The sequence below is a fragment of the Arvicanthis niloticus genome, chromosome 13, assembly GCF_011762505.2.
Source record: "Arvicanthis niloticus isolate mArvNil1 chromosome 13, mArvNil1.pat.X, whole genome shotgun sequence".
Lineage (NCBI taxonomy): Eukaryota > Metazoa > Chordata > Mammalia > Rodentia > Muridae > Arvicanthis > Arvicanthis niloticus.
This window is the reverse complement of record NC_047670.1, coordinates 76,488,611-76,510,553: the sequence shown is the minus strand read 5'-3', so window position 1 is coordinate 76,510,553 and position 21,943 is coordinate 76,488,611. Positions and strand designations below refer to the sequence as shown.

General features: G+C 53.7%; 1 protein-coding gene across 3 annotated transcripts; it reads left to right on the top strand.

Moving 5' to 3' along the window:
- The first annotated feature begins 387 nt into the window (after positions 1-387).
- Positions 388-21,878, top strand: Rarg (retinoic acid receptor gamma). Of its 3 annotated transcripts, XM_034516271.2 has the most exons (10): positions 388-616; positions 1,302-1,371; positions 4,779-5,103; positions 15,591-15,739; positions 16,390-16,531; positions 17,162-17,322; positions 17,432-17,608; positions 17,729-17,933; positions 18,333-18,491; positions 20,602-21,878. In XM_034516271.2, exons 3-10 carry the CDS (start codon positions 4,920-4,922, stop codon positions 20,799-20,801), a joined length of 1,377 nt encoding a protein of 458 aa, XP_034372162.1. In that variant the 5' UTR covers positions 388-616; positions 1,302-1,371; positions 4,779-4,919; the 3' UTR covers positions 20,802-21,878. The 3 variants fall into 3 exon arrangements, with proteins under 3 accessions (XP_034372162.1, XP_034372163.1, XP_034372161.1); XM_034516272.2 differs by lacking the exon at positions 1,302-1,371; XM_034516270.2 differs by lacking the exons at positions 388-616; positions 1,302-1,371; positions 4,779-5,103 and adding an exon at positions 11,226-11,510.
- The last annotated feature ends 65 nt before the right edge of the window (positions 21,879-21,943 follow it).

Here is a 21,943-nt window from a genome sequence, read left to right as displayed (position 1 = left end):
GGTACCAGAGACCGGCCTGGCAGAATACAGCGTGGCCAAAGACAACTCAGTCTCCCCAAAGGCTGGAAGGGGGATAGCGCCAGAGAGAAAGGGTTGGCATCACGGAGCCCAAGACACTGACCTCTGCCAGCTCTGCCCGGCCTCCCGGGGATGGAGCCACGGAAGCCTAGCAAATGGGAGGGGCAGAGACCCAGGCGTCCTGGGCCGCCCCGCCCAGTCCCCCCCCAGCCACCCCCCCAGCCCCAGGGCACCGAGGAGGGAGCCGGGCAGGGGCAGGCGGCAGGGGAGGGAGGAGCGAGGGCGGGAGGGGGAGGAGGGAGCCAGGCAGGGAGGGAGGTGGGGGGGGTAGGGAGGGAGAAAAAGAAAGAAAATATTTTCCGTGTCCCCGCCTGCGGAGTCAGTGTGCGGTTTGGGAGAAAATGTGTCGGATATTTTGGGGCGGTCACGTGGGCGGGCGGGCTCCGAGAGGCCCCGGGATTGTCCCAGCCTAGAGCCGTGCCCCCCTGAAGCCCCCCATTACCGCGAGTCACTAACACCGCGGCGCTCCATCCCCGAGACCGCCCGACGCCGGGATCTCGGGGCTCTGCGGCCTTCCTTCCCCCGCCCTCCCCTCCAGGTGAGTCAGGCGGGGAAGCCGGCTCGCCCGCTCGGGACGCCGGGGTCCTCTGCTGAAATGAGCCAGGGGCGGGGGCGTCGGGAGCCTTGGGATCCTTTCCCTCCGGGGGTGGCCAAGCTGTTAGCCGAGCTTGCGCGGAGGCTTCCTGCCCTGAGTTGGGGGTCAGTCGTGACCTGGGAAGGGAAAGGGAAGATTTTTAGAAAGACTGAGGATGGGCCGGGTTATCTGCCCTTGATTTTGGTGAGTATCGAAGGAGAGCATTTAGGAAAGTCTTGGGCAAGCGAACCTATCTTCCTGTACTCGGAATGTCAGAGAAGACGGGCTTTCCTCCTTTGGGAAAGGATGGCATTCTTCCACTGGCGGGTACTAAAGGGTGGATCTGATAGTCCAAGTACCCTTTCTCCAGTGGAATGGCAGGGCTCTGCAGAGCGACCAGGAAAGGTCTAGCAAGTGGTCCTGGCAGTGTCTAGGTGGGTAAAGTGGTCTGTGGAGGAGTTTGGACTGCAGACTCTGGATTCACTCTGACCTATCCGTAACTGCACAAGTGAACCAATGAAGGGGAGCACTTTTAGAATATTCTCGAGGGGAGGCTCCAGTGGAACAAAGGTAGAGTTTAACGCCCTGGACAGGTTCAGGAGAGCACCCGTCATGGAGTGCCACTGACAGCGCCTCTCTCCGTTTTCAGCGGTTTCCACCAGGTTCCTCACTTCAGTCTGGCCCAGTATGTAGGAGGGAATCTCTGCAGAGGCCAGAGGGTAAGAATATGCTTAGTTGGTGGTCATGGGGATGGAGCAGCAGGGATGTTTGACTCTGGGAGGGGACTCAAGGACAAAATGCTCAAATAATTCCCTCTCGTAGGGTTTAAGCCTTGGGCAGTTGGGATCCTATTCCTCGAATTTGAGGCTCCTGCCTTTATGGTCATTCTTCAGGTACTAAGTTGGGAGTTGAGTACCACAGTCATTGTCAGTAAGGAGAAGACTTGGAGGGGGGTTAAGGAAAGTGTGTGTGTTCAGGGTGCTCGGAGCTTGGGTATCCCAACACACACACACACACACACACACACACACACACACACACACACACACAGTGGCTTAGAGCTGGTAGGCAGCACAGGACACGCCCCCAACCCCGGCACACCCCCACCTCTGGCTCAGAAAGCCACCTAACTGGCACCTCCAGTTCCCCCCTCGGCCCCACCCTGCCCGTGCCCTCTGATGCCCACACACATTCCACTGGCATTGCCTGCCTGCCTCCTGGGTACTGCCCCTCCCTGGGGCCAGTGGGGTAGAGGGAGGGCACCTGAGGATTCAAGGTGAAGAATCAAGGGTCTAGACTCCCCCAACAACGGCACGGAGCCAGGGAAGCTAGGTTCACTGCTGCCTCCTGGAGAGCTGACTGGGAGCTCCGGCTAGAGCAAAGGATGCCTGGGTTCTCCGCCCATTCTGGAGATGGGGTCATGGAAAAAGGTGGTCGTGTTTATACAGAGGGGAGGGGGGCAGCGGGTGGAGAGCAACTGACAAGAGCAGCTTTGTTCCAGACTCTGGAGCGGGCAGGGCAGCAGGGAGACGCCCCCCTCCATCCGGCAGCCCCCTTCATCCATGCCCTCCCCTCAACTCCACCTCATCTCTAAGAGAAGCTTTGTAAGAACCCTTTCCCCAAGTCAGTTGCCCGCCTTCCAGGCCACACCATCTGAGATGGCATCTTGGGAAGAGGGTTTGACTCCGTCTTCTGCAGGTCCCACAAAGAACCAAGACAGTTAAGGCCTCATTTAGGATTTCCTTTGACTCTGCACTATCTTGTTCTCTTCTGCCTGGAACTGAAGTGTGCCCCTTTCCCAGAGAGATCAGACTTAGGAAAAAGGAATCTTTGTTACCTTCTTCACCTCCAAACCTCACCTCCCAAGTAGTTGAGGAGCGAGGCCAGGGAGAGTTGTCCTTTTCTTATAATGTCCTTGGTGAAGACCAGGAGCCTGAAAACCCCCTGCCCCCACTTACCTCCTGTTGAAGTCCTGCCCTACCCTAGAGGTCTGTTTCCCTTCTGTAGGTAAGATGCCAAGACAAGGATGGCTGGAACAGAGAGCCTATTTCCAATCTAAGCAGAATCTGGGAAAGATTGGGGGGGGGTTGCTCTACCAGCCAGTCACTCTTGGCATTGGAGGGGTTAATCCACCTGGAATGTAGCCCAGCCTGTTGAGCTATGGCCCAAGGGCCTAGGGGGCCCTGGACTCCTGGATCCACCTGAGTTTAACTTGGGATGAGGACCTTATGGACTAAGGGAAGGATCCTGGAGGCTCTGAGTTAATACTGTAGGACTCTGGGGACAGTAGGGTAGAGTTGGAGGGTTCTGGGCCCATTGGAGGTACCTAGTGAGGATCAGAGTCTCCTTTACAGGTTTATTCCTAGGAGTACGGAGGTTAAGAGAGAAGGGAGAAGGGGGGGGGGGGAAGCAGAGGTACAAAAGACACGGGAAGAGATGCTGGTCCTAGAAAGTCTCTAATGGGAGAGGATGTGGAGATGAGAGTAAGGAGACCCACCTGTGCGCTCGCAGGCTTGCTCGCCCACTGTGTCTTCTGCCCACTTTCATTCAGTCTGCGAGCAGCACATTCACCTTCACAGGGGTGGGTGGTTCTGGAAATCCTGATTAAGGACTTTTCCCTTGGCCACCACATGATGGTGTGCGGGACCTGGATTTCCCTTTCCTCCATCAGGGGTCAAGGGAAGCTACATTCGAGAGGGGAAAGAATAGAGGGAGAGTTTTTAGGAGTCCAGAGAGAGAAGAAGAAGGAGCAGCAATGTGGACTGAGGACAAGAGGGGGTTTTCTGGTGCTGCGATTCTCAATTCTCTCCTAGTAGGGCTCCCGCCTGTGCAGAGAGCATAGGCAGTGTAGGCTGACTGTGGGATGGTTGGTGACAAAGGAAGAGTTGGGAGGGGAAACAACACCAAGGAAGACAGAGAAAGCAAACGATAATTAAAAGGCACGCGGGAAGTATGGAGTATGAGATTTTGACATAGCATTTAGCGTGTGCCCTACTTTGTCCTAAACACTCCATGCGTGATGAATTAGTGAGTGCACCAAACAGCTTTACCAACTGGTGGGTCCTATTATTCTCAAATGGCAGATAAAGAAACAGAGGCACAGAGACATTGAATAATTCCTCCCATATCCCCAAGCCAGCAAGTGGGGGGGTATCAGCTCAGGGAGTCTGCATGTGACTAGTATATCTTACCCTCCAAAGCTGTATAAGACCCAGAAGTTACAGCAGAGACATTTGCTTGCTGTCACCACACTACCATGGTAGTAAGAGTTTGAATTAATTTATTTTTAAATGTGTTTAATTATTATTTACTATTATTATTACTATTAATTATTATTATTATTTTGGCAATTATTATTATTACTGTATAGGCCTGGCTTGGCCTCAAACTCTGAGAGATCTGCCTGCCTCTGCCTCATGGGTTCTGGGATCAAAGGTATTCAGGGTAAAGGTGTAGATGTTCAGTTTGAATTTTTTTTTTTCCTGGTTCTAGGTATCGAACCCATAACCTTGCACTTGCTACATGCTAAGCAAGTGACCCACCACTGAGTTACAAATCCCCCAGACTAAGCATTTGGGTCTTGGGACTCATACTCTCTTCTTTGCAGGACAGGTGTTAGCGCAGTTGTCTGGTCCAGCTGTGATGCTTCCATCCAGAACCTCACCAAAAGATCTCAAATCGCCATTCACCTTAGGACCTCAGTTTACCCTTCCCTGATGCTAAGATGAGGAATTTCTCAGAATCTGTACCACTTTCTGCCCTGCCCACTATGGAATTGCAAGTGCCCAAGCCAGGGTAGTAGGAGTAACAAAAAGCCGGGCGGTGGTGGCGCACGCCTTTAATCCCAGCACTTGGGAGGCAGAGGCAGGCGGATTTCTGAGTTCGAGGCCAGCCTGGTCTACCGAGTGAGCTCCAGGACAGCCAAGGCTATACAGAGAAACCCTGTCTCGAAAAAACAAAAAAAAAAACAAAAAAAAAACAAAACAAAAAAAAAACCAAAAAAAAAACCAAACAAACAAAAAAAAAGGAGTAACAAAAAGACAGACCCTCACGGCCTTGGGCTGCATGGCGGTCCACACAGTGATTGTCAGTCATCTCATGTGCCTTTTCCTTTATCTCTCTCTAGGACCTTGGAGACCCAGTGGGCAGGCCAGGCGGGGTGGGCACGGAGCCTCCCAGGCCAGGGCAGTGGGCATGGGCGGGGGCTGCAGCTGAAGACCACCCCCGCCCACTGCAGAGTCCAAGAGATTCCCACATCGAAGCTACCATGGCCACCAATAAGGAGCGACTGTTTGCACCCGGTGCCCTGGGGCCTGGATCTGGTTACCCAGGAGCAGGCTTCCCCTTCGCCTTCCCAGGTGCACTCAGAGGGTCGCCACCGTTTGATATGCTAAGCCCAAGCTTCCGGGGCCTGGGCCAGCCTGACCTCCCCAAGGAGATGGCTTCTCTCTGTGAGTCTCAGGGGTCTTGGGGACAAATGAGGGCTGATGGGTAGGGGGTGACCCTTGCTGGAAAGGTGGGGAGGGAGGGAACTTTGATGCTATAGGATGGGGGTGAAGTTAGATGTAGTTTGAGGATGGTATCTATGGATGGCAGTTCTGTTCACATATGAGCTCAAAGTAGAAAATGTAAAACTGCCTCCTGGGCCACTCAGCACAGAAGGGAACACAGGTCTGTGGACACCGGAGCGTGGTTGTGCATCTGTGTCCTTCAAGGCTGCGTCTGGTTGGGGATGGTGGGGAGGGCAGACGAGGGACTAGAGAATCTGAGAAGTCAGTCTGTCAGCTGGCCCTGTGATAAAGAAAGTCATTGGCGTTCTAAGGCTGCAAATAGGAAGGAGACTTAGTGCCTGGTGCATAAAGATGTGTGGGACTGGGAAAATGCTTACAGGTTTTGAGGACAAAAATAACCCAGTGACAAAGAGGTGGCTCTTGGTCCACAACATATCTAGACCGGAGCAAGGGTTACTCAGGAGCATCCTCTGTCTTAGCCACATGTTTCTGGACTCCTCCCCTCCCTCCAGGTCTGGAATAGTCCCCACACTCAGATCCCTGCTTGTCCTGGGGCCTGCCCTCTTTAGGTTAAGTGGTTCAATGCTGCCAGCAAAGTAAAGCCTGAGCTTCCTTTCTCCCTCTGGGACCCTCTTTTGCCCACTTTGTGATTGTCACTCCTGACCAGGACATGACAGGCAGGGGTGTGGTAGGGAGCCTTGAACTCCAGTTTCTGGCACAGGGCTCTGTCTATACAGGGACAAAACATAAAGAGGTGAAACGGAAGCTTTATGGGGGAGAGGGTGGGGAATAGAGACAGAAAGAGAAAGATGAAGACACATTCTTTAGCATGGTGGTTCACACGTTTAATTTTAGCACCCACGAGGCAGAGGCAGGGATCTCTGAGTTTGAGACCAGCCTGGTCTACACAGAGAAACCTGTTCCAAAGATCAACAACAACAACAACAACAACAACAACAGTAAAGATATATCCATGGCACCGAGCAAAAGAGGAGGAGGGCCTTTAAGGCAAAGCAGGGACACCTGGAGGGCGTCGTATATAGGGGTGACTAGACTAGAAAGAATATGCTTATCTGGAGTGTGTGTGTGTGTCTCCCGGACCATGTGTAGCGTGTGTGTACATGGCATCTCCAAGACTCCTCCTACACAGAACTCCAGTGTATGCAACAAAAACTGAAGAATCAGGAGGACTGATTATCAAGAATTTGTAGGGGTTGCCTGTGGTGTCGCTGTAATACAACAGAGGTTACAGTGTGGTGTGCAGGGTGAGAGTTTGGAAACTTCAGCTGGACTCCGTCTTCCTGAGGGTCATTCTGTGAAGCTGCCCAGCACCAGGCAGTGGGAATAAGCCTCAACTCCCAGGAATGTATTACTTGCAGGGAATCATACAACCTAATCTCTTCCGACTTGGTTTCCCCAGGTTCTGTGGGAGGTAACTAAGGGAGCGAAAGTCAGAAAGGAAGAAGGGAAAGGCTGGTGGTAGGAAGAACGCTGAGAGACACGGCTGGTACCCAGTGAAAGTCTCCTTGTGTTTCTGTATTCTAGATACATGGAGATGGAGGTCAGGGTTCAAAGTGAGGTCAAGGTATCCAAAGTGGCAGGCTGAGCCTCATCCTCAGAGGTCGCCCTGAAGGATGGGGACTGGAAGGAGAGCTCCAAAAGAAGAGCCAGCACCAGGGAAGGCAGCTGAGGAGGGTGCGGCGGGCTAGCATGGAGGGACAGGCCCAGGCAGGGAGGTAGCAGGTGGGGTAGAGAGGAGGGAAAGGCCTGGGTCCAGACAGTGTGCTTGGGGTGGGGAGTCCAGCTGAAGGGAAGAAGGAATCCTGGAGTTTAGGGACCCTCACTTGGTGGGAGAGTAACCGACCAAAGGATGAAGAGTGGCATCTCTCCTTTGCTTTGATCCGCTGTCCCTGTTTGGCTGTAGCCATCTAACCATAAATAGGAGGGGTGGATCAGAGCCATAAATCTGAGGACACACCCATACTCACCTACACTGTGAGCCTGTCTCTCATTACATCCTCTTATTCAGTGTACCACCCTCTTTCTCAGGATAAGAAGGGATGGTTTAAGGAGGGGCCTGGAGCTTCTCCTTGGGGGCTGTTTTTTGGATAATATTGAAGAATCAGCCCTTGGCACCTTGGGGATATCCTTGGTGAGAAGTCTTGCTCCACCTCTTGAGGCTCTCCTGGGGCCTCAGTGGGTGAGGCAGGCATCTTAGAACTCTGTTGTGGAGGAGGGGAGAGGCTAGGGGAACGTGTGCAGCTGAGCTAGGCAAGCATAGACCTGTGTGCATGGAAAAAAGAAGGGAGTGCACGCGCAAGCGTACCCATGTGCATGCATGCGTGCACACGTGAGTGTGAACGAAAGGCCAAATGTCCGTAGCTCTGTGTATCTCTCACGAACACCAATGTGTAGTATATTTGCTGTTCCAGATTACAGGGACAGAGTGTGTCAGCAGAGACGGGATACTCTGGTCTTGAAGACCTGGCCCAATTTGTCCTTCAAATAGTGTGGTGGTAATAATCACTATGGCCGTGGGGCCAGTGTCTGTGGGGCAGGGAGCCCAAGCTCTACCGTACTAAGTTAGTTGGGGACACTGAGAGCAGGCTGGCACAAGGAGAAAAGGATTTCAACTGGAGATGCCCAGACCTAATCCAGAAGGGCAGCTATACAGGTGCAGACCCAGAGAGGGGCCAGGCACCAGGGAAAAGAAGTAAGGGAAGAAAGCTTGTGGCAGTTGAGGGTGGCAAGCAAGCGGCAGCGAAGCCTCCTCCAGGAAAAACCCCCAGTGGCTGCCTCTTTCCCCTCCCCTCCCAGTCTCTCCTCCTCCTCCGGCTCCAGCTCCAGCTCCAGGCCGACACAAACGGGGCTTTGATTGCAACAGGAAACCTCTCCGGCGGGGGGAGCCGAGCTTGCCGCCGCTGCTGGGGCCCAGGCGGCACCCCCCCTCTCCTGGCCCCCTACCCTGTCCCAGCCCCCATCCTGCCAAGAGCGCCTCATATCCTTGCTTTGGGCCTCACCCTCTCTTTCACACCTTCCTCTGCCACCCCCTCCTTGTCTTCGGAAGACCCCTCCCAGAGCTCCTCAGGTGGGACCTATCCCTTTAGGACTTACCCTTTTGGGCGGGGCCTACTTTGGTTTGAAATACCCCTTCAGTTTTTAGAGTGAGATTTTTGGAAGAAAAGAAGTGTTATTAAGGAGGAAGAACTCCAAGCCAGTGATCCTCAAACCTCACGTAGAGGTAGTAAGAGAGGATTTAGCTGTCCCGCTCCCCCAACCCAGTCCAGGCCAAACTCACATTTTTTGCCAGGGACCGGTAGAGCTCTGAGGGGTGACCAGGCTAGAAGCCTGAGTGCTAGTGGCCTTCTCAGTGGGGGAGGGGCACATTCTTTGCCCCTGGGACCATAGCTTTTCTAGGATCTAGCTGGGAGGGGGGTGCACTCTGGTGGTGGGGATCATAGGGAAGGGGGCAAGTCAGGCACCAGCCCTCCCCCTTCATACCCTCACCAAGGCTGGTGGGGAACATCTGGTTCCCATGCAATGCTAGAGGCTAATGGGTCTAATTGCTGCAATAAGGGTGGGGGGTGCTTTGGGGAAAAGAGGGGCACTAGATTCCCCCCATTTTGCTTTCTAACCAGAACTGTACTGTGTTTTGAACAAGGGCTGGGGTTGGTGGCATAGATTGGTCTGATACCTTAATGCCTGGTATATACCTTATTGCACACTTTCTGAACACAGTACTCCAACAGGCACAGATGGGGGTGATGAGGACTGGGGTGCATCTGGTGAAGAGAAAGGGGGGCTTTTGAGAACTCATGGCTTCCTGGAGCCCTCCCCCCACTCTCGTGCCCTCCTCCCAACCCCCTCCCTGTGGCCTGGCCACTTCTGGTTCTAATTACCAACCAGGCAGGCCTGACTTAATTGGGACCTTTCAGATTTCGGAGGGGGAAGGGGAACTTACAAGCCCGAAGTTGACTCGTCAAGGCTCTTTTTTTCTTGTTTTTTTGGGGGGATACTTTTCATTTTCTACTTTTTTTCCTACTGGTTCTATTCCAATTAAGGCACTTAGCCCCGGACTTTTCTGTTTTGTTTTGGGTGCGGGGTGGGGGGGGGTAAGTTGGGATTCAGAAATGGAGTGTTGGACATTATGGGAAAGTTCACATTAGGTTAGAAAGATCTTGTCTTCCTCTTCGAGCCTCCTACAAGCTCACAGTTTGCCCGTCCACCCCAGCCCACCATCACCATCCGCATTTTAGGCCCTCCTCTCCAGCCCTGCCCCGTGAGTCCCTGGCAGCCTCCAGTTCCCCTCCCCCGTTCCCGCCTTCTTTGCCTACTCTGGCACCCCTTCCTGCTTTTTATTCTTCCAAAAGGCGCCCCACTCTCTCAGCACCCCAGTGCGACCCCGACTCGGTACAGCAGATTCTTAGAAAAGTGCGCCCCGCCCTGGCTCAGCCACAGCCGCCGGGCGGGGGAAGGGGTCGGGCCGGGCGCCGCTCCCGCTCCCGGGCGCTCCCCGTGTGAGCCGCGCTGACAGAGCCGGCTGGGCCGGCCCGCCGGGCGGTCGGGCGGTCGGGCGGCCGGCGGTCGGGCGGGGCGCGGGGGAGGGGGCGGTTTCCGGGAGTCGCCGCCACTGGCGTTGTCCCGGGGCCAGGGTCCCCGATTCGACGCGGCCAGGGAAGGGCAAACTTCTGACGTGGCCAACCCCCTCCCTTGAGTGCCCAGGGGGGCACTGGAGGTGGCACCGAGGGAGGGGCAGCTATTTCCTATGGTGGGGTATAAGTGACCCTGAGCAGTGAATGACTAGCAGGGCAGTTACTGCGAAGTGTGTGGAGGGGGGAGCCCTTAGCACAGTGGAAACTCGGGGTGGGGGCAGTTGTCATTGGGAGAGATCAGTTTCGTCTGAGTCCCAGTTTGGTACTGTAGGGACACTTTAGGGGGCAGTTTGTGCTCTAAAACTGAAGTCAGGGTCTGGGAGAGGGCAATGAGGGAGGTAGCCAGGGCACTTTGGGAGTGTCAGTCGCGGGATAGAGCTTTGGGGACTTTGAGGGAGGCGGCTCAGCCCGCGGCAGAGGAAGGATAGCCGGAGCTAGGAGGGGTAGACTCCGCTGCGCTGGAGGGGGCGGTAGGGGGGACTCCGCTGCGGAGCTGGCGACGGCCTGGGCGGGGTGGGGCGGGGCCGGGTCAGGAGGAGGTGAGCGCGCCCGGCCACCCGCCCCGAGGGGGGTTCCCGGAGAGTTCACCGCGGGAGCGCGCTCTGGCCCTTGGACCGGGGGTGGGAAGATCGGGAAGGAAGGAGGCGGCAGCGCGCACTGAGCCGCAGGAATGTAGTATTCAGCTCCGAAGCGCGCGCGCGCGAAGGAAGAAGGAGGAGTCGGGCCTGGGAATGAGGGGGGTGGAGGTAACGCAGGTCCTACGGGTCTGGAGAGCTGCGTAGCGCAGGGCATCTCAAGGTTCCCCTCTACGCAGCCATTCTTAACACCCTTGCTTGTGTTGACTTGTATGTGGAAGAAAGGGTTGAAGGGAGGGGGAAGACGCAGTGAAAGGAAATGCGCATATTTGATTTCTTCACTCCTTCCCCCAAGCTCCACCTAGGCACGCGCCTAAGTGCAAATGTGTTCAGACCTCCAGGTTGTCGAGAGAGCATGGTTGCAAGCATTTTTTCCTGAGCCAGGTGTATTTGCACAAATTCTTGCACCTATGAATGTATGTGCGTGCAGATATGCGTGTGCACTGTTGCACGTTTGCAAATTTGTGGTGCCTGCCAAGATAAACGCTTGCACAGATGTATGTCTGAGCAAGCGCGTGCGCCGCTCAGCTAGTAGACGTATGTGTATGTGCTCCACTCCCCAGCTCTGCTCATCTTGGTGCCCGGCCCCTTTCGCTCTCCAGGCCCCACCCCCATCCCTCTAGGCTCTGCTTTTACAAAAGGTCTCTACAGAGCTAGCTGCCTAGGCACCCTAAGTGAGGCGGACCGAGGCAGAAGCTACAGCCTTGCCTTTGCGCCCCGCCCAGTCCCTTTCCCTTGCTGGGGATCCCCCCTCTTCCCCGCCCACCCCTTACCCCCCATGCATCTCAGCGCCCTATGCTAGCCCTCCCCCTCCCCCCTCCAGGAGCGGGGCGCTGCGGGGGGAGGAGGGGGAATGGGCTGCGGGTCCTTGGTGTTCTAGCACCCAGTTTCTCTCCAAGCCGGGTCGCGATGTACGACTGCATGGAATCGTTTGTCCCGGGTCCGCGACGGCTGTATGGGGCGGCCGGGCCCGGGGCCGGCTTGCTACGCAGAGCCACTGGCAGCTCCTGTTTCGCCGGACTTGAGTCTTTTGCCTGGGCACAGCCTGCCAGTCTACAATGTAGGTATTCGAGCTCGGAGATCGGGTATTGGGTGCACGAGAGGTTGGTGCTTACTATTTCCGTGTGTAAAGTTTGGAGCCGGGGCGCAAGAGGGTATTCTGGTCCTTTCTATGTGAGGTACTGGCCCTTTAAACATGAGGGCCTCCAGAGTCCGTCTCCTTTGCGTGTGTGCTGCAGTGTTTGGAGCGTATGTGTTTTTTATGGTGGGTGTTTAGCTAGGGCTTTGGTTGATGTCACTCCAGAGTGACATCAGGGTGAGAGACCGATGTATGTTGCTAGTGAGTCCTCCAGTCCTTAGTTTCGGAGGGATATGGCACCCAGCAGTGTGGGTAGCGTTTATGAAGTCCATGAGGGAAGTTGGGAGCGTTAAAAAAAAATGCAGAGCGTGTGAATTTCTGGTTTGTGCAGACCTAGGAGACGTGGGTGTGGAGTAGGGGTCTCTCCATGCACTGTCACCCTCCGCCTAGGTTGGCAGATATTCGTGGTCCAGTGTGGGGATGTTTGTGGCGAGAGTCCGGGAGGGCGTGTGCCTTGCGTGACTGCGGGGGCGTCTTTGGAAAGTGCTGTGTCCTAGAGTGCATCCTGTGTGCTCTGCTTTGGGGTGCAAGGGGTGTGCACAGAAGAGTGAGGAAGCTGGATTCTGTGTTCATCCTCATTAAAACAACAACAACAACCACCACCACCACCCCTGGAAGTGTATATGTATCCGGTTGTCTTGACAGATGACTTTTTCTGCGGCTCCAACACCACTTAAGCAGGAAACAAAAGTTTAAAGCCAAGTGTATGGAGTGTGTGTGTGGGGGGGTGTCTAGAAGTCACAGCTGGTAGGGGATAACAATCCTGAGGCCCCCAAATATCCATCTTCCCCCCTCTCTGTAATGGGAGATGCCAGGCATGGGGCCCTGGAACCCCTTTCCAGAGCTGCAGTAAAAAGCTGAGGACGGAGAGGCAGTAAAAATAAAGTCCAGATGAGAAGCGGCTTTGAAGCCTGGGCCACAGTGCCTGGCGGGGGCGGGCTGTTAGAAGGGGCTGAGAGAGGAGCCTGGGACACCCCCCAAATTTACTGGGGGTTGGCACTGGGCTCGCAGTCTGGGTACGGATGACTGCAGACCTAGGCTGGGGGGGGCAAGCTGGGAAGGGGCGGGCAGCGGGCGGGGTAGCTGGCGCTGGGGGAGTGCGCAAGCCGGGTCACTGAGCCCCCGCCAACGCGCCTCGCTCCTTGGCACTCGACAGTGCTGTTTACAAGTTCAGATTTTTTTTTTTTTTTTGTTCCAGGGCAGAGCTCTCAGATTTAACAACTGGGATAGTGGAAAGGGAGGTATCAAACAGGAGACAGTACTTTGGGGTTGGGTGGGAATAAGAATCGATGTACTATTTAAAGGCTGAAGATGGAACTAGTACATTGCACCAAATTTCTATGAATTCTTAACCTTGCCATGCCCAGTATAATGGAGAACTCTTGGGCACATTGGCTGGCATCTGAGTTAGAAATATCTGGGGGTGGGGAGGAGGTGTTGACTGTAAGGATCCTGGGCAGGGATATATATATATATATATATATATATATATATATATATATATATATACATATATATGCCTCTGGAGACATTTTGGGCTTGGTAGTTCAATGTTTTTGCATTTCTGTTTGAGCCAATAAGTTTGGCCAGTAATGGACACACAAAACCAACTATATACTCCCTGCCGCACTCAGAGGGAAGGTGATTCAGAGTAGAGCTGGATTGTGTGTTAGTGGCATTTGGATGGAGACTTTGGTGTCCTTGTGTTGTGCTGACCGAATGTGGTGTTTGGTAGTAGAGCTGTTTAGCTCCTAGCTTTGTGACTTGTTATCCACCAACATGGAGTATGAGTGGCTTGATGTCTGTGAATTCCTCTGCTTTAAGGTCCGGCCCAGGCTAAGGCAGTGCCCGCTGTAAGTCAGCCAGCTTTTGTGTCTGTGTGATGTTACCCTACAGAAGTGTGTGTCTTCTAGGAGATTGTGTGCTAGATTGTGAGCCCAGGCAGCTCGAGCGCTGGGCCTTGCAGCTGGGAGCGTTTACAGCGGGTTATAAAGAGTTTGTTTGAAGCTCCGCTCAGCCTGGCCAGGAATTTCCTCAATTTCAGCAATTTGGGCTTTAAAAGGAGAAAACCCCGAGCCCACCCCCTCCTCCTCAGCAGGGGCCCTTGCCTAGCCCGGGAGTAGCATCCCAGCTCAGGGTTGAAGAAGGGGATCCCCGGGTGTCCCAGAAGACCCTGCTAGCTTTGCAGTGCCCTCCACCCACAGTGACCTCAGAGCCATAGCATAGCACTTTCGGATACGGGAGGGGGGCGTGTGCCAGAGGGGTGTCCGAGAGAGGGTGACGGTGCCACTAGGATGGGAAAGGCTGCCCAAGGGCAGGCTCTCCGGGGCCTCTGTCTTATAATTGGCTGGTGCTGCCTGCCCCATGCCAGCCTGACCGCACCCAGGCCTTGCGCAAGAGAGGAAATGAGGAAATGAGGCAGTGTTCTGTGGGTAGGGAGGGCGTCGGTGCCGGAGAGAGTACCACCCCACGCACAGGCCTGTGGGTCAGGCACATGTCCTGGGGACCCCAGCATGGGCCGAAAGTGAGGGCCCGAGAGGCCTTCCAGTCTTTCCCCAAACCTCCCAGCACCTACCATTCAGGCAACCCCACCCCCCAGTCTTGAATAAACTCCCTGCACCCTTCCGCCCCCTTTCTTTTGAGGGGGAATCTAACTCCAGCAGGATTCTTATGCTAATTGAGTGTGTGGGGGTGGGGTGGGTACAGAGGGCTTCCCTCTTTGTAAGGTGGTGGAGCTGGTCTGGAACCCTCAACCTATGTGCTCTTCTGCCCTCTCACTACTTTGGGTCTTATGGACTTGTGACCAGGTGGGTTACCTGGCGTGGGAGGAAGGACACACACAGGAGATGTGTTCAAAGGACGCTGGAGGTCCTCAGGATTTCTTTTTTTTTTCCCCCAACCACTTCCAAATGTGGGCAGCAGGTCCTGCAGGCTGGATGATTTTCAAATGTCCTGAGCCTCTGAACCCCACACTTACTGAGCCTGTGGCAGGCTTGTACTCATCAGCCTCCTGTATAAAGCGTGGGTTCCCACTACTCTGGGCCTAGGCTAGGACTCCATATAAACTACAATTACTGTTTTCTGAAGCAATTCAGGAGTGGAGACTGGCTCTGAAAGGGTCTGGGGCAGCTAGTTCCCTTCCCCCTCAGCTCTGTTTACCCAGTGTCACCTGACTCTCTGCTACACCCCAAACTGCTCCTAGACCTAAAGACCTGAGTGAATCCTCCCCAGCTTCTCTCACTATGATCAGAACAAATGAGAGCCTTGGCTCCCCTGTCAGCTGACACTGAGCTGGTCACTCAGCTGCTAACTCGTCCCTTCTGACCTGAGAGGTCTTTCAGGAGTGACTTAAATTAAGTCATTCAGCCAGGTGCCTGCTGTAGGTAGCCAGTAACTGCCCCATTTGTCTCTACATCTGCTACCCCCCCCCCAACTGCTTCCAGAGGAACTCTGGGGTTACCAGAGTTAGGATTGAGCCCTAACTCTTCAGCTGTATGCACCCCCTCTTTAAATGTGTATGGTGTTCTGTCTGTGTGTATTTTCGTGTGCCATTTTTGTGATTGATGCCCACGGAAGCCAGGAGAAGGAACTGGTTCCTCTAGAACTGGCTTTACAAATGGTTGTAAACTACTATGTGGTTGCTGGGAATTGAACCCTGGTCCTCTGGAAGAGCAGCCGGTGCTCTTATCTGCTGAGTCCCAACCAATCTTCAACTTTATGAAACAGAAGCAGAGAAGTTAACTCCTAGGTTGGCCTTGGCCTGCAATTTGCAGAATTGGACCTTAATGTAGAAGAGTTGGCCTGATAGGGTTGAGAGGGGTTCGGTGGTCGGGCCTGAAATCCCAACAAGCTACAGAGAGTGGTGGTCTGGGCTTTCCAAGAGAGTACCTGGTAAGGGCTTATGTACAAGGGTGACAAGAGTGGTCACCAGCAGGTCCCAAGAAAGAAAGGCCATGGGATGAGGGTGCGTCTGCTGATCTTCTCATCCTGCCTTTCCTTCAGCGGTGGAGACACAGAGCACCAGCTCGGAGGAGATGGTGCCCAGCTCTCCCTCACCCCCACCACCTCCTCGGGTCTATAAGCCATGCTTTGTATGCAATGACAAGTCTTCCGGCTACCACTATGGGGTCAGCTCCTGTGAAGGCTGCAAGGTGCGTATATGGTGGGGCAGATGAGTTTAGGACTCAGGGTTGCCTGGAGTACAATCAGAGATGGGAACACACGGCTAGGAATGTAGCTTAGTAGGTAGAATGCTTGCTTAGCATACTGGAGAACTCAACACATCAGAGACCCTCTAGCGCCAACCAACCCTCTAGAAGCAAAGGCAGGCAGATCTCTGTGAGTTCAAGGCCAGCCTGGTCTACAGAGCTAGCTAGTTCCAGGACAGCCAGGGCTACACAAAGGAACCCTGTCTTGAAGAACCAAAAATTAATGAATAAATGAATAGATAAGTAAAAATTATTTTAAAGGTGGGGGACCCACGTGCTGTGTACACATGCGTGTTCTTGTCTGTGTGTGATGAGGAACTGCTTTGGTCATAGATAATTAACTGATTGGGCGAGGTGCTGGGGACGTAGCTCGGTAGAATGCTTGTATAGTGTTCAGAAGGCTTGTTCACAAACGAATGCATGCACACACACGCACATGAATATGCACACACGCACACACACATGCACCATGCGCCCCAAACAAACAAAAAAACTAGACTAGTCAGGTCTAGCTAGGGCTACTTGCTTTGTTTGGGAAATACTGCTATTCCCAGCACCCTGTGTAGTGATGATGCTCTTGCTCCCAAACTCAGGGCTTCTTCAGACGCAGCATCCAGAAAAACATGGTGTATACATGTCACCGTGACAAAAACTGTATCATCAACAAGGTAACCAGGAATCGGTGCCAGTACTGCCGGCTACAAAAGTGTTTTGAAGTGGGCATGTCCAAGGAAGGTAGGCTCTCTCCCATCTGTCCTATCGTGTGATTGTCCGTTTTGCCATCCAGCTTTCCGCACACTGAGACCTAGCCTGCCTTGTAACTGCTTTCTTCTCCAAGGCTATTCCCATTAGGTTAGTTCCCTTAACCCTGTAGGGAACATACAGCCTTTTACCATCCTGCCCTCTCTTGACCATTCTTCTGAAACCTGGCACTAAAGGTTTCTCTTCTGTTTGATGAAGCAGGAGGGTTGGGCTCATCCCTTCCCTCTCCTGTTCTTTCACCAGACAGATCCTGAGATGGCTCTGAGCTGTCCCCTCCTTTCCACCCCCCCCCACCATTGTGCTGCCAAGGCTATAAGTGGATATCCTGCCTGCATATCCTGCCCCCCTCCAACCCCCAGCTCCTGCAGGGCAACCGGAAGGGCAGGATGGAGCCGAATTGGCCTGGGGAGGGAGCATGCCTGTATGCTCTGGGTGGGGCTGGGGCAAGCCAGCCTGGAAATAGGAGCTTATGTAGCAGAGAGGGAAACTAAGGCACTAATATAAACTCTTAGTGAGAACTGAGCCCATCAAGCTAGGATGAGACAGGATATCCAGAAGGAGAATCGTAGGGTCCTGATCCTCCTCTTTGCCCCCAACCCCAAGCTGTAAGGAACGACCGGAACAAGAAGAAAAAGGAGGTAAAGGAGGAGGGCTCGCCTGACAGCTACGAACTGAGCCCCCAGTTAGAGGAACTCATCACCAAGGTCAGCAAAGCCCACCAGGAGACGTTCCCCTCACTCTGCCAGCTGGGCAAGTACACCACGGTGAGAAGTGGGCAGAGTCTGGGCAAGGGTGCCGTGCGCCTCAGGAACGGGCAGGGCCGTGGGGAGAGTGCCCAGGGGGAGGCTTCACGGCTCACTTCCTCCCCTGCAGAACTCCAGCGCAGATCACCGGGTGCAGCTGGACCTGGGGCTATGGGACAAGTTCAGTGAGCTGGCCACCAAATGCATCATCAAGATTGTGGAGTTTGCCAAGCGGCTGCCTGGTTTTACAGGACTCAGCATTGCCGACCAGATCACGCTGCTCAAAGCTGCCTGCCTGGACATCCTAGTGAGTCCCACCTCTCTGCCTCACTCCTCAGGTTCCGGCTTTACTTACTGGGAACCAAACTTACTTAGGAATCCTTCCTCAGGGGCGGTACTAACCGTCGTCCTTACCCCCAACCTCCAGATGCTGCGGATCTGTACAAGGTATACCCCAGAGCAAGACACCATGACATTCTCGGACGGGCTGACCCTGAACCGAACCCAGATGCACAATGCTGGCTTTGGGCCCCTTACAGACCTCGTCTTTGCCTTTGCTGGGCAGCTCCTGCCCCTGGAGATGGATGACACGGAGACTGGGCTGCTTAGTGCTATCTGCCTCATCTGTGGAGGTGCGGGGGCGCCCCCTGGCGTCAGCATGGGCTCCCTCTCCCACCAGACACATCCACACTCTCTGGCCAGGAGGCAGAGCTTGAGGGTCTTTTCCCATTGACGGTATCCTACAGACTTCCCAGCTTATGTATAGCCTTTCTGGCTAACCAAGCTGAGAGAAAACGGAGGTGGAGTCCAGAGAACTCAGAAGCCCTGGGTGCAGTGCTGAGATAGGAATTTAGTTGGAGTGATATCCTAGAGCAACGTCCTTGCTGAGGGGTAAACACGGGGCCTTACAGGGAGATAGGAGTAAAGGATTGATGAGACAGTTTGGCTTTGAGGCCCTCAGAGTCAGGTCTGTCAGGCGTCAGCCACCTGTCACTGTGTCCTACCCTGCCTCATCCACTGTCCTTGTATAGATCGAATGGACCTAGAAGAACCCGAGAAGGTGGACAAGCTGCAGGAGCCCCTGCTGGAAGCCCTGAGGCTTTATGCCCGGCGACGGAGACCCAGCCAACCCTACATGTTTCCAAGGATGCTTATGAAAATCACTGACCTCCGGGGCATCAGCACTAAGGGTTAGTTCTGAGTCAGCTCCCTCTCCCTCCCAAGAGCTGCAGGTCTCCTGAGTCACACAGGTGGACAGGCACTGGCAGGGAGAGAAAGGAACTGAGAATCTAGTGACCTCCATGGAGTCCTGGCTTCTTGATAACTACATCCTAATGGGCAGATTTTTTTTGAGATTTGAAACAAATTCTTTTCTGTTTTGGTTTGGCTACTGCCGTGTGTGTGTGTGTGTGTGTGTGTGTGTGTGTGTGTGTGTGTGTGTGTGTGGTGTGTGTCTGTATGCCTGTGTATGTCTGTATGCCCGTGTGTGTCTCTGTGTTTGTCTGCATGCCTGTGTGTGTATGTGTGTGTGTCTGTGTGTCTATCTGTGTGTCGCTCTCTCTCTGTGTGTCTGTGTGTCTGTTTGTTGCTGAGGGTGGAACCCCATGCCATCCATACACTAGGCAAATGCTCACCCTCCTTTACTTTTATGCCTTATTTTTCTGTTTGGAAATTAGACAGGCTAAACTTGTCCTACCTCAGAAGCTTATTGAAAGAACTAAGTGACTACACTACCTTGTATACGTAGAGATAATTAAGAGCCATGCATGGTGGGTGGTTCATGCATGTCATTTCAGTATTAGGGAGGCTGAGGCAGGAGGTTTACTTTGAGTTCATGAATTCAAGGCTACCCAGGACATTTCCACCATCACAGTGCTTGTAACATCATGAGTATTTGATAAACATTGTCATAAAAGTTATTAAGAACCGGCCTTGCAACAGCTGGGATGCTCTGAACATTAGAGTCTGGCTGCCATCCTGGGTAATGGAGCTGGAAGTCCCATATAGTGTGGTCTTCAAAAAAAAAAAAATTTTGGGCTGGAGAGATGGCTCAGTGGTTAAGAGCACTGACTGCTCTTCCAGAGGTCCTGAGTTCAATTCCCAGCAACCACATGGTGGCTCACAACCATCTGTAATGGGATCTGATGTCCTCTTCTGGTGTGTCTGAAGACAGATACAGCATACTCAACATATATATAAAACAACAACAACAACAAAAAACTTTAAAAAACTTTAAAAAAAAATTTACAACTAGGAGCTCATGGCACACATCTTTAATCCGTGCCCTCAGGAGGCAGAGGCACACAGGTCGAAGCTAGCCTGGTCTACAAAGTGAGTTCCAGGACAGCCAAAGCTACACAGAGAAACCCTGTCTTAAAAACCAAAAGAGAGAGAGAGAGAGAGAGAGAGAGAGAGAGAGAGAGAGAGAGAGAGAGAGAGAGAGAAAGAGAGAGAAAGAGAGAGAGAGAAAGATGGAAAGAAAGAAAGAAAAATGAAAGGAAGAAGAGGTGCTTGGAGGGCTGGAGAGATGGCTCAGGTGTTAAGAGCACTGGTGTTTCTTCTGGAGGTCTTGAGTTCAATTCCCAGCACCCTTATGGTGGCTCACAGCCATCTGTAACCGTAGACCCATGGGATCCAGTACCCTCTTTTGGTGTGCACATGTACATGCAGACAAGACAACCATACAGATAAGTAAATAAATCTTTAAAAAGCCACTCTGAAAGTTAGGCATGGTGATACATGCCTGTAATTGTAGCACACTGGAAGCAGAGGCAGGAGGATTGCTACAAGTTCAAGTTCAAGGCTGGGTGAGAGCAATATAGCAAAACTCCATCTTTTTAAAAAAGGCAAAGGGGGGATGGGATAGGGGGTTTCTGGGTGTGGGGGGAATGGGGAAAGGGGATAACATTGGAAATGTAAATAAAATATCCAAAAAATATTAAAAAGAATTTAAAAAAAAAAAAAAAAGGAAAAAAGAAAGGAAGACAGGAAAAGGAAGTGAAGCTGCAAGCTTTGGCCTGCACCTCTGACTCCAAGGATGGCTGCAGGTTTGAGGTCACATGACAGAGGTCCCAGACAGTGAGGACTCCTGTCTCTAAAAACAGCAAAGAGGAAGCTTGAAAAATGGAGACAGGCAGCAGGCTAGGTGAAGTTCAAGGCAGGGTGGAATCACCCAGGGAGCATCACACTGAGGGAGGGTGAAGTCTCACCAGATGTGGCAGGTCTGAGCTGGGAGCACCTGTGGGGCACAGGGCGGGCCTCTACCCATGCTCTTCCAATCCTCTTTGCTTCTCTCTGTAGGAGCAGAAAGGGCTATAACCCTGAAGATGGAGATTCCAGGCCCGATGCCCCCACTGATCAGAGAGATGCTGGAGAACCCTGAGATGTTTGAGGACGACTCCTCGAAGCCTGGCCCCAACCCCAAGGCTTCCAGTGAGGATGAAGCTCCAGGGAGCCAGGGCAAAAGGGGTCAAAGTCCCCAACCTGACCAGGGCCCCTGACCTACCCCACTGTGGGGTTGGGCCCCAGGCAGCAGACTGACCATTTCCCAGATACCACCAGTGACTGGGGGAGGACCTGCCCCGCCCACTCCCCACCCTTTCAATGAGCTCGTTGTTTTGCCAAAGTTTCTAGGGGTGCCTGTGTTCATCCCTGTCCTGTTCTAAAAAAGCTCCCTCTACAGTCCCGAGGGACTGCCGCGCACCTACCAGAAGAGCTGGAGAAGGGGCGAGCCTGGGTCTAGACTCTAAAATCTCAGCACTGCCTTTCGGATTCAGGCCACAGGCTCCCCACGCAAGAGGAAGCCCCGCCTTCCCACAGCCCTTTCCTCTGCCAGGTGCTTGGGCTTCTGGGAGCAAACAGGAACACTAGAGACCAAAAGGGGGGCCCTTAGGGAGGGCTGAGCCCACCCTCGTGCCCCACCCTGAGCGCCCGACGCTGTGTGATGAACCTGGGCGCTCAGTGTCCTCGGTGCCCCATCCTAATCCTCCTGCCCGGTGTAGAGGCAGGCTGGGGCCTGCATTTCTTGAGTGGGGCCTGAGGGGGAAGGGAGAAAATGCGAGCCCATTCTGTACCTCTGCTGAAGTACAGCACTCATCCTGGGCCCTCCATTTGATAAGCCTCTCCCTTACTCCTGTCTCGTGCCTTGGCCTTCCGCCCTCATCTCAGCCATCAAGCAGGGCCCTCCTACACTACAGAGGGGCCAGGGGTCCCTCTCCTAGTGCCTTCTACCCTTGACCGCCCAGAGCAGCTTGGCCCCGGGGAGGGGAGATGCTGCTTAGCTGACCCCGCCCAGACCCAGAGGAAACCTCTATTTATTTATTAGCTTTTGTTTACACCCTGGAATGACCCCTTCCTCCAGGGGTCTTGGGAGGGGGAGCCCAGGGCCTCTGTGACCCCCTCCTTTCTTTCCCCAAGCCCCCAGTTTATATTTAGCTGCCAAATAAGATTCCTGCAGGCTCCCCCTTTTCTCTGGGGGGTTAGGGTGCTGTCCCCTCCCCTCTGTTTACATCTCCTACCCCGCTGTTCGCATATTGCTGAGTTTTCTATTTTTGCAAAATAAAGTGCTGGAAACTCAATCGGGTGTGGATCCCACTAAAGTCACCCGGGGTGGGGGAAGAGGAGGGGAGGGGGATGGGGGGGC

Bases quoted from the DNA above. Each gene is read 5' to 3' on its own strand.
- Rarg (XM_034516270.2), top strand. From the start codon at position 11,246: ATGCTAGCCCTCCCCCTCCCCCCTCCAGGAGCGGGGCGCTGCGGGGGG. The intron at 11,511-15,590 runs GTAGGTATTCGA...CCTTTCCTTCAG, and splicing joins ACAGCCTGCCAGTCTACAAT to CGGTGGAGACACAGAGCACC. The intron at 17,934-18,332 runs GTGCGGGGGCGC...GTCCTTGTATAG, and splicing joins TATCTGCCTCATCTGTGGAG to ATCGAATGGACCTAGAAGAA.